Source organism: Lathyrus oleraceus, chromosome 5, assembly GCF_024323335.1.
Source record: "Lathyrus oleraceus cultivar Zhongwan6 chromosome 5, CAAS_Psat_ZW6_1.0, whole genome shotgun sequence".
NCBI classification, from domain to species: Eukaryota; Viridiplantae; Streptophyta; class Magnoliopsida; order Fabales; family Fabaceae; genus Lathyrus; species Lathyrus oleraceus.
In genome coordinates, this window is record NC_066583.1 from 292719617 (window position 1) to 292731530 (window position 11914).

Here is an 11914-nt window from a genome sequence, read left to right on the forward strand (position 1 = left end):
AATCAAAATCATTAATACAAAATCAATAATAATTTAATTAATAATGTAATAGTAATAAATATTAACATATTTCAGTTTTGGAAAAAAAAAATTCGTTTTAAACACACCCTCCAAATGAATGGACGGTCCATTCATGTTTTACACTCAACCGCCCAATGGATTGGCGGCTGTGTGTTGAAAATTTGTGAAAAGATGGTATTTTGGTATATATTTTTGAAAGTGTGGTATTTTGGTATATATGGGAGAAAAAGATGGTATATAGGTATAAAATTCACGAATTGGGTATCGACAAAAATTTAATGCTTATTTTATTAAATAATGGAGTAGTGAGTTAGGCCATTTGTTTCAGTATTTTATATCCAACACATTTTTTAAAATAGTAAGCAATAATGCAATGAGCACCCTATATCCTAATTCCAAATGTGAAGCTCTCAGTTGACCTTCCTTCCACCTACCTTGATCATTTCAGAACCCTTCTTTTTTCTGGTGAATTTTTCTATTTCTTATACTTAATTAATTACACCATTTCTATTCATGTATTGTAATTTGAATCTGCAACAAAATTTTGCTTTGTAGTGTGATGATGGGTTGGAGATGTAGCTGTGTTATCATAGTTACTCTGATGATGCTTCTGCCATTCATTGTTTCTTCCGGTTCTATTGTCAACAACCTGCCGGGTTTTGATGGCCAACTTCCATTCAACCTTCAAACTGGGTGTGTGGGTTTCTTTCTTCTTTTACACAAATTCATCATTCTCTAGTATATGTTTATAATTTCTTCCTTCAGTTCTATAACAACTAAACACCTTCAATTATAATTGTGTATTGTGTAGATACATAGGAGTGGGAGAAGGACAAAAGGTGAAAATATTTTACTATTTTGTAGAGTCTCAAAGAAATCCCTTAATTGATCCAATTTTGCTTTGGTTGGTTGGAGGTCCAGGATGCTCTGGCCTTTCGGCATTCTTTTTTGAAAATGGTAAATCCTCTCTTGTTATATTGTTCTATCTTGTGATACTAATGTCTTAAGGTATAGTTTGATTAATATGGTTTAAATATCCTTCTTATGATTGTGACCGAGATTTTTGATCTTTTAGACTTGACTATTTCGGGGAAGGCTAATTCAATGGTGCACAAATAAGATAGTGTTGTGTCATGTGCAGAAAATAAAACATACTTAAATTTGAATTGCATTTTTATACAGGGCCTTTAGTAATGGATGGTGATTACAATGAGAACCTTCCAAAGCTTAAATTGAATCCTTATGGTTGGACACATATGTTGAATATGATTTACATAGATATGCCAGTTGGGACTGGATTTTCTTACTCAGAAACGCAAGAAGGCTATTATAGCAGTGATACACTCTGGGTGGATCATGCGTATTCTTTTTTACAAAAGGTGAATAGCTTATTTTACTTTTAGTCAAATATTACTATCCACTAAACTGAGAGTCATACTCAACATAAAAATATATGGGTTGAGCATAATATTATACTATTATAACGAGTTTCATCTCTTTAAATGCAGTGGTTTATTGATCATTCAAATTTTAGCTCAAATCCATTTTATATTGGCGGTGGCTCATACTCAGGAATAACTACTGGTCCTCTTGTTCAAAAAGTATATGAAGGTAAGTAAATACTAAGCAGCTAGTAACAAATGTTAATGTGATGACTTAATTTGGCATTGTTCTGTATTTTTCCAATGCGTCCTTGAATTTCAGGATACAAAGAAAGACATATGCCACACATAAACATCAAAGTAAGAAACATCACAAAACTATTTTTCTATTTTTCTAATTTTGTTTGAAACTAATATATATATATATATATATATATATATATATATAAAACTAATTGTTTCATAGTTATCATTAGGGTTATGTGTTGGCAAGCCCAGCTGTTGACACCTACCAGTATTATAACACACGAGTTTTATATGCTTACCATATGTCTCTAATACCAAAAGAACTTTATGAGGTTATTTTCCATCATGTCTAAATTATTATCGTTTTCATTCAAAGTACTTCCGTCTCACAATCATTATCATTATTGTTATACTATACAAATTTCCAACTGTTGCTGCAGTCGTTGGAAGAAAATTGTAAGGGTGATTATGTGAACATCGATCCAGACAACACAAAGTGTGTCTCGGATTATGAAGCTTATTATGAGGTTAGTATGATACTGCATGAACTCTGTTAGGAGTTAGGAGTTGAATAATTGATAGAAAATATTTTTAGACATATTTTTAGAAAGAAGATTATGACATTGATTTTTTGAATGATGATTTATAAAGCACTATTTGTCTATTTATAGGATCAAGTTTCCAACCTATTAATGATGGTGAATGTTTCTACATTATTTTAGATCTTTCTATATATTTCATGATAAATTAGTATCATGATAGTTCTATATCATTTCCATATATTTATACTTCTAGGCTTTTCTATCTTTTTCATTCACATTATAGTTCTAGGCTCTTCAATCATTTTCACACATTATATTTTTAGGATCAAGTCTCCAACTTATCAATGGTGGTGAATGTTTATGCATTATTTAAGTTTTTTCTAGATGTTTCATAATAGATTAGTATCATGATAGTTCTACGTTCTTCTATCATTTTCACACACTTATAGTTCTAGGTTCTTCTACCTTTTTCATACACATTATAGTTCTAGACTCTTCTACCATTTTCATAAACATTATATTTATAGGATCAAGTCTCCAACCTATCAATGGTGGTGAATGTTTCTATATTATTTTAGTTCTTTCTAGATGTTTCATGATAGATTAGTATCATGATAGTTCTACGTTCTTCTATCATTTTCATACACTTATAGTTCTAGGTTTTTCTATCTTTTTCATACACATTATAGTTCTAGGCTCTTCTACCATTTTCATACACATTATATTTTAGAATATTTTAGAAATTTGTAGCAATTTCAACACTCCTACTTGATGCAAATTTACATGACTGCAAGTGTAGCTCGTAGCTCTTCAAATTTTGGTCTTGGCAACGCCTTCGTGAATGTCTCCAATTTGATCTTCTGGCCTACATTATTCGAGTTTGATCTCTTTAATTTCATCATCTTCTTTGATAAAGTGATACTTGATTGCTATGTGTTTGTTTTGTTGTGATGCACTAGATTCTTTGCCATTGCAATTGTTGATTTGTTATCACAATTGATTGTAGTAGGCTCATCTTGTTTGTCTCCCATGTCTTCAAGTATCTGCCATAGCCATATAGCTTGACTATTTGCTTCAACAATTGCCATTGATTGTGCAATCGTATCTTACTTCTTTGATACCTAAGAGAAAATTATTGATCCTAGTGAGAAAGCATAGCCAAAGGTGTTCTTCATATCATCTACCGAACCTGCCCAATCAATGTCGTTGTAGCCAAGTAATCTTGAGTCGGTTTTGGTAGTGACCATATACCGAACTCTTTTTGTTCCTTGTAGATACCTCCAAATTCTTTTTCCTACTCCAAAGTGTATTTGACTTGGGCTTTGCATGAATCTTGATAGAAGACTTGTAGCATACATTATGTCTGGCGGTGTAGCTTGGGACTTGATGTATAGTGTAGGCTCACTCTTGCTCCTCCTGAATCCTCTATCCATGATATACTGATTGAACCTGTTATACCATGCTCGAGGTGCTTACTTCATACCATATAGTTTTTTTCTTAGTCTTAACACTTTGCTTTCTTCCCTTTCAGACATGAATCCTTGCGGCTGCTCCACATAGATTTCTTCTTCAAGTACGCCGTTGAGGAAGGAAAATTTTACATCTAGTTGATGGATACTCCATCCTTTTTGTTGCGTAATAGCTATTAGAGCTCTTATGGTATTAAGACGAGCTACTGGTGCAAATGTCTCATTGTAGTTAATCACGGGTTGCTGTGAGTAACCCTTAATTACTAGCCTTCCTAGTCTTTCTGTATCGTGCCATCAGGAATGAGCTTTGTCTTATAGACACAATTAACCCCAATGATATCTTTTCCAAGGGGACGATTCACTAACTCCCATGTGTTGTTTTTCTCGATCATCTTTATCCCATCTTCCATTGACTTGACTCATATTTCCTTCTGTGATGCTTCTTCAAAGCTTCCAAGTTCAAGTATGGCCAAGTTACAGGTTTCAATATGTCCACCAAATATCTTGTCATGGTGCAAAAAAACACCCGGGCACATGGCACGCTCGAAATAAAAACAGAGTCGTCGCTGATCTTTATTTATTCTAAAGGAACGAGAAAATATCGAATAAAACCCATCAAATATAAGGGAAATAGTCATCACAACCAGATCGAATTCGGAAGTCGGTTATGCAAGGGGAACATATTATCACCTCTTACATCTGTTGTACTCAACGAGACTCATTTAGTTAGTTATGTGAAGGAGTGTTAGTGTGAATTGTTTGCTATCTTCTACTTATTATGCGAGAATCGAGAAAAAGGAAAGGAAATGTTTTTAGGTTTTTTTCTTAAGGTGAGAAGAAAGGGACCGAACCTAAGTTTTTTATTATTTTTCTCACCAAGATTTCAGAATCTTGTGTATATGTATTCTCATAGTGCAATGATAAAACCAGATTTCTATAGTTCATGTAGAAAGTCATGTGTTGGTTGATTGCTTTTAGAGAGTGATGCTTAGATCACATTTGAGCGGTTAAACCTTTACTTGTTTCTTGCTCTCGCGTCTAAATGGATAAAGCATAATCATTTTTGAAAAAGGTTTTCAAAGTCGCACTCAGGCGAAAAAGAAGTCTGATTGGTTGAGAATGATTTTATGTGGAGACAAGTATCTATACATGGAGCTCTACAACAAGTATCTGAAATGGTTTGATATTGAAATTGAATTTGAAAATGATTAGAAAATGAAATTGGTTGTTGAAATTATGAAAAAGTTAGTGAAATTATAAGTACGATTAATTACATGATGATATGAACATGGATAGAGATTACCCATCTAAATGACTAGCCACATGAGATCAATTAAACATATAATCAAATAAATAACTTAGAAATTAAGGAAATAATTCATTAATCTAAAGCTAATCAACCAAATCAAACAAAAATTTAATTGATCAATTAATGAAGACTTCAAATAAATAACTTAATCAAGAGAAATGTAATAGAATAAATAAATGATAAAGTAAAATTAAGAGATAAAAAAGCAAATAAAAGATAAAACACAATAGGGGAATGAGTATGAAAATGGGAGGTAAACATAAGAAAACAAGTATATTAAACATGGGCCCAAGGCCCAATAAAAAAACAATTTAAACAAAAGGAAAAACCTAAAAAAGAAAAAAAAAAAAAAAAAAAAAAAGAGAGAGAGTGGTGTAAGAAGGGGGCGGAGGACTTTGAAAAGAGAGGAAGAGTTTCATTTTTTGAAATTCACTAAAATACCCAATCTGCTACTGACATTTGGCAACTAAAGTAGAAAAAAACAATAAATCTATCATCTCTCTCTCATTTTTTGCATGAACACATAAACACACACTCACACATAAACCAACTTTATGCACAAACTCAATCTCTCTGTCTCTTCTTTCTCTCAAATCAAAATAGAAACTTAGACCAGTATTATGTAGCAAATCTTCAAATAAAAAACTAAACAACATCAAATGGAAGAATAAAACAACAAAGGAAAAAAAACATAACGATACCGGCTTGTGGTTGTACGGCAGTGGCGGTTGAAGCAGTTCCGATGGAGGCAGGGATCACACGGCTGGGATGTAGTCGACCGACCGTACATGTCGGAGGATGTTACGACAGTGATTTCTGTACACGGACGGATCCGTTTCAGCTTCTATTGTTATGTTGGCTTTTAGTTATGTTCTTGTTATGGTGATTGTTGGATATGAATGAAGTGAGTCGAAATTTATGTGAGGAGAGGTTGTTCTTGATGTTTTATTGTGAATTAATTGTAATGGAGGTTGAAGAGTAAAATTTGGTTTGAAGAAGATGATGATAAGGTTAGGAAGGGTTGAATGAATTTTTGAAAGCAAGAGTCTACATCTTTGTGTTTGATCTTGGTGTAGTTTTAGCATGGAAAAAATTAATGTTGCAGGGAGGTTTATTTGGTGAAATGGTGGTATTATTGTAGTGAGATGTGGTTAGAAAGATGGATGAAGAATGGTAGCGATGATTATGATGATAAGAAGAGAAGTGAGTTTTTTTTACTGTCATGAAAATAAAGAGATGAAGTTTATGTGTAGAAGGAATGTAGTGTTAGTGTATAGTGGCAATTTTCTGCATGAGAGAAAGAAGAGAATTGATCATGAGTATGAGGATGAATGAAAAGAATTGGTCATGAGTATAGAAGTTGAATGATTCAACGTTGGAGTGGTTTCAAAGAGAGATATGACTCATTCCAATTGTTTTTTTTATTTCTTTTAAAATGGCCAAAGTGCCCTTAAGTTGATTTTATTAACAAAAGTGAATTCTGTAAATTATACTATAATTAAAAATATTTTTGTTTTAATATTTTTCAAATAAAAAAAGAGACCAGAATAAACCGAAAATAAATAAAACTGGATGCGTGTTGTACTGAAAAAATAAAACGAGCACATTAAAATGATCTACAGACGACAAATTTTAGTAGAGCAGAATGAAATTATCTAAATCACAACTAAGAATACCCAGATAAACAGGCTATGACCGTATAAACAGCGATTGCAAACGGAGTACGAAAAATAAAACGAGCATACCAACATGATCTATGCATAGCATAGTTTCGTAAAATAATCTCATACATGTCAAAACTAAAAATATTTTACTCGTTAATTTTATGCATAATATCGAACCGCTTTTACTGATTTTCCTGTAGAACCACAATTTTATTCTAATTGAATTTCAGTTAATTTCACGCAATGCATGAGGCGATGTAAATAGATAAAAATGCATGAGATGTTGTTTTGGCTATTTTGAACTTTTAAATTATATTGACCTAAGTTGACTTTTGGTCAACCTAATGCATGAACGACCGACTAATTATGCAATTACAATGGATGAAAATCTTTGGGGAAAAATTGGGGTATGACATATCTTACTCCTCTTGGAGTAGACTCTGGTGATGATAGGTCTTACTCTTGTTGTTGTGGTGGAGCGAAGGAGGTTCACATGGGTCTTCTTCCTCAGGTTCTTCTTGAGGTAGTTGACCTTGTATAACGATGTTCTTCTCCACTTTTTCTTCATCCTAATTCTAAGAAGCATTCTCATCAACTTCAACATCTCGACTAATGATATGTTTTTTAGTTTGCAAGTTGTAGATACGGTAGTCCTTATAGATTGTACTATACCCCAAGAAGATGCCTCATATAGTCTTGTCTTCATGCTTGTGCCTCTTCATGTCTAGAATATGAATTTAGCATTATAAATCCAAGGATGCTTAGATGCTTTGTTGATGGCTTATTCCCGTTCCAAACTTCAATTGTTTTATCTTATACTGCATTAGTTGGACATTGTGTATGTAAACAGTAGTGTAGACTACTTCATCCCATGATGTCTTAGGCAATCCTATCTCATTGAGCATCAATCTAGCCATCTCCATAATTGTGCGATTCTTTCTCTCTTTTTCCCCACGAGTTTAAATCGTTGGTTAATCGCTACTCTCTCTCTCTCTCTCTCTCTCTCTCTCTCTCTCTCTCTCTCTCTCTCTCTCTCTCTCTCTCTCTCTCTCAAGCCCAAATCTCGTTTGGCATCAACATTTGTTCAAGACTAAACCCTGTGTTTAGCCTTTTCCCTTTTCTCCAACAAGCCTAAATCGTTGTTTAACCATAAACTCTTTAAAGCCCAAATTTCATTTAGCCACTACCCTATTTAAGCCTAAGACTTTCGTTTAGCCCCTGCCCCGTTGAACCTAAACTCTTTAATGACCAAATTTTGTTGAGGAGAATATACGACTGTAAGTTGCCACTCTATACCTTCATCCTCATAAAATATCAAACTCGTGGGAGGTGTACTCTTTGTCACGATCACGTCTTAGTACTTTTATCTGTTTTCCACTTTGATTTTTAGCAAGGGCCTTGAAATATTTGAATACTCCAAAGACTTCTGATTTTTTTCTTTTCGAAAATAGACCCATGTCATTCTATAGAAGTCACCAATGAAGAGTAGGAAATACCTTTATTTCTCATGTAATGACGTTCTCATCGATCCACAGACGTCCGTATGTATTAGCTATAATAGGTCTTTTTATCTTCATGCTCCGCTTGTTGAGAACGAAAATCGGTGTTGCTTACCAAGAAGACCCTCTTCACACACTTCATTGTTCTAATTTATGCTTGGAATATCTCTCATTATGTTCTTCTCATGTGACGACTTCAAGACATGTGTGTTGAAGTGGCCAAATATTCAATGCTAGAGCCACGAGTCATTAACTTGTACCTTCATGGCAATGTTAGTTGCATATTTCAAAATTTGCGAGAAAAATCTATTGCTCTTATCCATCTTCACTTGGGCTATCTCGACCCATTTATTTTTGTTGTCTAAGATTTTGCATACACCTCCTTCAAATTGAAGTGTGTAGCCTCTCTCCATCATTTGGCCAATGCTTAGAAGATTTTCTTTTAGGATGGGAACTAGTCAGAGATCATGGATGAGTCACGTACCTTTATATGTCTACACCATGACAATGCCTTTTCCTTTTTATTCAACCAACTGTCATTTGCTAGTCGAACTCTGACTTTGACAGACTCGTCAATGCTTTTGAAAGTAGTCTTATCCTTGGCCATGTGATTTATGTATCTACTATCAAAGTAACAACTTCCTCATTTTTCTTTGATTGAGTCTTGAGTGTCATAGAACATACATTTTTCTTGATCATGCTCTTCTGTGATATTAGATTCATGCCAATTTTTGTTGCGACAATTTTTCTCTATGTGCCTGAACTTCTTGCAATGGTTGCATTGTGGCATATTACGGTACCAATTTTTTTTCTCTGAATCGCCTAGTCTTTTGCATATATTTCATAGAGTATTTTTATCTGATTTGTTCTTAAGGAAATTTCTAGTGACTTTTCTTCTTCTGGAGGTTTCTCCATAATTTTTCTTTCCTTCATTTTCTTTATTTTGGGACTGAAAATTGAGTTTTTACTGGAGGACATTTTCAAGTGTATCTTCTTTATGCCCTTGCAGTCTTTGCTCACATGCTTCAAAAGAGCTCAATAGTTTTGTCACTGATAGAGTGAACATATCTTTGGTTTTCTCAATCGTTGTCACGATTGGGTCAAACTTTGGGGTATAATAATTAAAATTTTCTCAATAATTTTCTTATCAAGAATATCCTCCCAAAAATATCTCATTTGATTAATTATTTCTTTAACTTTAGAATAGTAATATTTAACTATCTCAAACTCCTTCATCTTCAATAGTTTAAAATCTCTTCTTAGAGATTGAAGTTTAACGGCACATACCTTGTCTCTTCCTTGAAACTCCTTGAGCAATGTGTTTCACGCTTCTTTGGCAGTTTTTACTCCCATAATTCTTGGAAAAATTGCATCGGTCACCACTTGTTGCAAGGTGAACAACGCCTTTGAGTTTTTCTGTTTATTTTTCTTCAACTATTTTTCTTGAGTTGCATTAAGAACAGAAGTATCCACGGGAGCGGTGAAGCTTTCTTCTACTATGTCCTATCAATCTTGTGATGAAAAAATGTCTTCATTTTAACACGCTAGAAATCATAATATTCACCATTGAAAATAGAGACAGAAATAAGCGATGATTGAATGGTGATATCCATAGCTTAGAAAAATTATTGGAGTGGGTTAATAGTACAAAAGAATTTTGTTTGAAGTAATTTGTATGATTTTGGAATAGTAGATAGATAATATAACTATGCCCAATGTATGATCGAAGGTAGCTATGATGTCACCGTTAGTAGTTGAATAGTTGATAGTTGATATAAGATAGTTTTAAAAAATTGTTTAAAAAAAAGGCTATGACATTGATTTCTTGGATGATGATTTACAAAATACCAATTTCCTATTTATAGACTCAAGTCACCAACCTCTCAATAATTCATTATACACTTATAGTTCTTTCTAGATGTTTCATAATAGATTAATATCATGATAATTTTAGGTTATTCTAGCATTTCCATACACTTATAATTCTAGGTTCTTCTACATTTTTCATACCCATTATAGTTCTAGACTCTTTTAACATTTTCATACACATTATATAAGAATATTCTAGAAATTTATAGCATTTTCAACGTAGTGATATAGTTATGCATTTGATCTACTCATACATGAAAAGTAATTAATGAAATAAAACATTGATTTGTAGCTCGTTCATTATATAAATGAACAAAATATTTTAGAACCTGTCTGTATGACTACACCTGCTGTGAACCAAGTAATTCAACAACCAGTTCAAGATGATCAAGAACTACAGTGTAGAGTTAAGAAAATCTGTCTCTCTCTCTAAGCTTTGTCCCCTGCCTCCCAAATTAGGTAGAGCTAACTTGATTAAATCATCAACTGTCTTGTAGAGTTATTATCATATCCTTGTTAACACATGGGCAAACGATGAAAATGTAAGGAAGGCCCTTCATATAAGAGAGGTAATTCCACATATTCTGTCATTTATAATATAATAATTCTTACTGGATGAAATTAATTGAACTTTTCATTGAACAACTAAATATTTAGTTCAAGGATACAATTTAAATAGGGAACTAAAGGGGATTTCTTGAGATGCAACAAAACTTTGGGATACACAAAAAATCTACCTAGTGTTGTAGATTATTATCACAATCTCACCAACGCCAACATCCAAGCTCTTATTTATAGGTAATTTTATTCTTGCACATTTTGTAATATAATATACAAGTTAGTTGGTTCGTTAGACTAATTTTTTCCATTTATTATTGTTGGTATGAGACTCATTATTTAGCCGATAAACTGCAGTTCTGATCTTGACATGGTAGTACCACAAATGGGTACACAAGAATGGATAAGGTCATTCAATATGAGCATACATGACAAATGGCGTGCATGGTTTGTTGAAGGTCAAGTTGCAGGGTAATTACACTTTTCTCAGCTCTTTATTGGGTGGAAGAAAACACATATACTACCATTTTATTGATTATATCAAATAATTCACACAGATACACAAAAATTTACAAAATGAAAGAAGACCACTACTTAACCTATGTGACCGTAAAGGCAAGTATTATCTTAAATTTGAGAATGCTATTTTAAGATATTTAATTTAACAGTTACTCATTTTAGGTTAAATTTAATAGCAATATTGTTTGATCATAAAACTATTGGAACACAGGGTGCTGGACATGTGGCCCAGACATTTAAGCCCAAGGAAGTTTATAATATGATCAAGAGGTGGTTTTCATTTTCTCTTATCTAATTTTTCCTGTGCTAAGCCTACAGTTTCCAAATAAAGGGAATCATGGCAAATCGAATTTTGTCTGGGAGATAAATAAAGTATGATAGTTCCATCTAAGATCTAAATTGGGATTCTCGCTCAACAATTTTCTCTTATCTATATGTGCTTTGATTTGATGGAGATTTTTTTTTTGTCTATTCATACAAAAATTTGGATTATAAATCTAAATATTTTTTTTTTGTTGTTGTTAAAACTACATGTTATAATTAAGCAATCCAAAATTATGCTTTCAAATTCGACGGATTAAGTAAAATAGAAAACAAAATCGGATTTGGATAAACAATTTTTTTTAAAAGCTTAGAATGTCTATATTAAAAATATGATTTTTGTTTCAGTGTGAACAAGTAAAAAAATAGAACAAATAGTTTTATCTAACTTGTAACTATGATTACTTCTATTATATTTGATGATCTTTGAAACTCAAGTGTCTAATATGTAGGATATTCAGTCTAATCTGGATGCAATTATGTATGCAATATCAATCTCTTCTACTCATATGCAT

At 32.8% G+C, this 11914-nt stretch overlaps 1 protein-coding gene across 1 annotated transcript; it reads left to right on the forward strand.

Moving 5' to 3' along the window:
* Positions 1 to 291: 291 nt before the first annotated feature.
* On the forward strand, positions 292 to 11528 carry LOC127084009 (serine carboxypeptidase-like 13). The gene is made up of 14 exons (XM_051024380.1): positions 292 to 486; positions 577 to 714; positions 833 to 978; positions 1204 to 1400; positions 1530 to 1632; positions 1726 to 1763; positions 1880 to 1981; positions 2090 to 2176; positions 10294 to 10407; positions 10499 to 10570; positions 10681 to 10799; positions 10917 to 11030; positions 11117 to 11174; positions 11290 to 11528. Exons 2-14 carry the CDS (start codon positions 581 to 583, stop codon positions 11371 to 11373), a joined length of 1368 nt encoding a protein of 455 aa, XP_050880337.1. The 5' UTR covers positions 292 to 486; positions 577 to 580; the 3' UTR covers positions 11374 to 11528.
* The last annotated feature ends 386 nt before the right edge of the window (positions 11529 to 11914 follow it).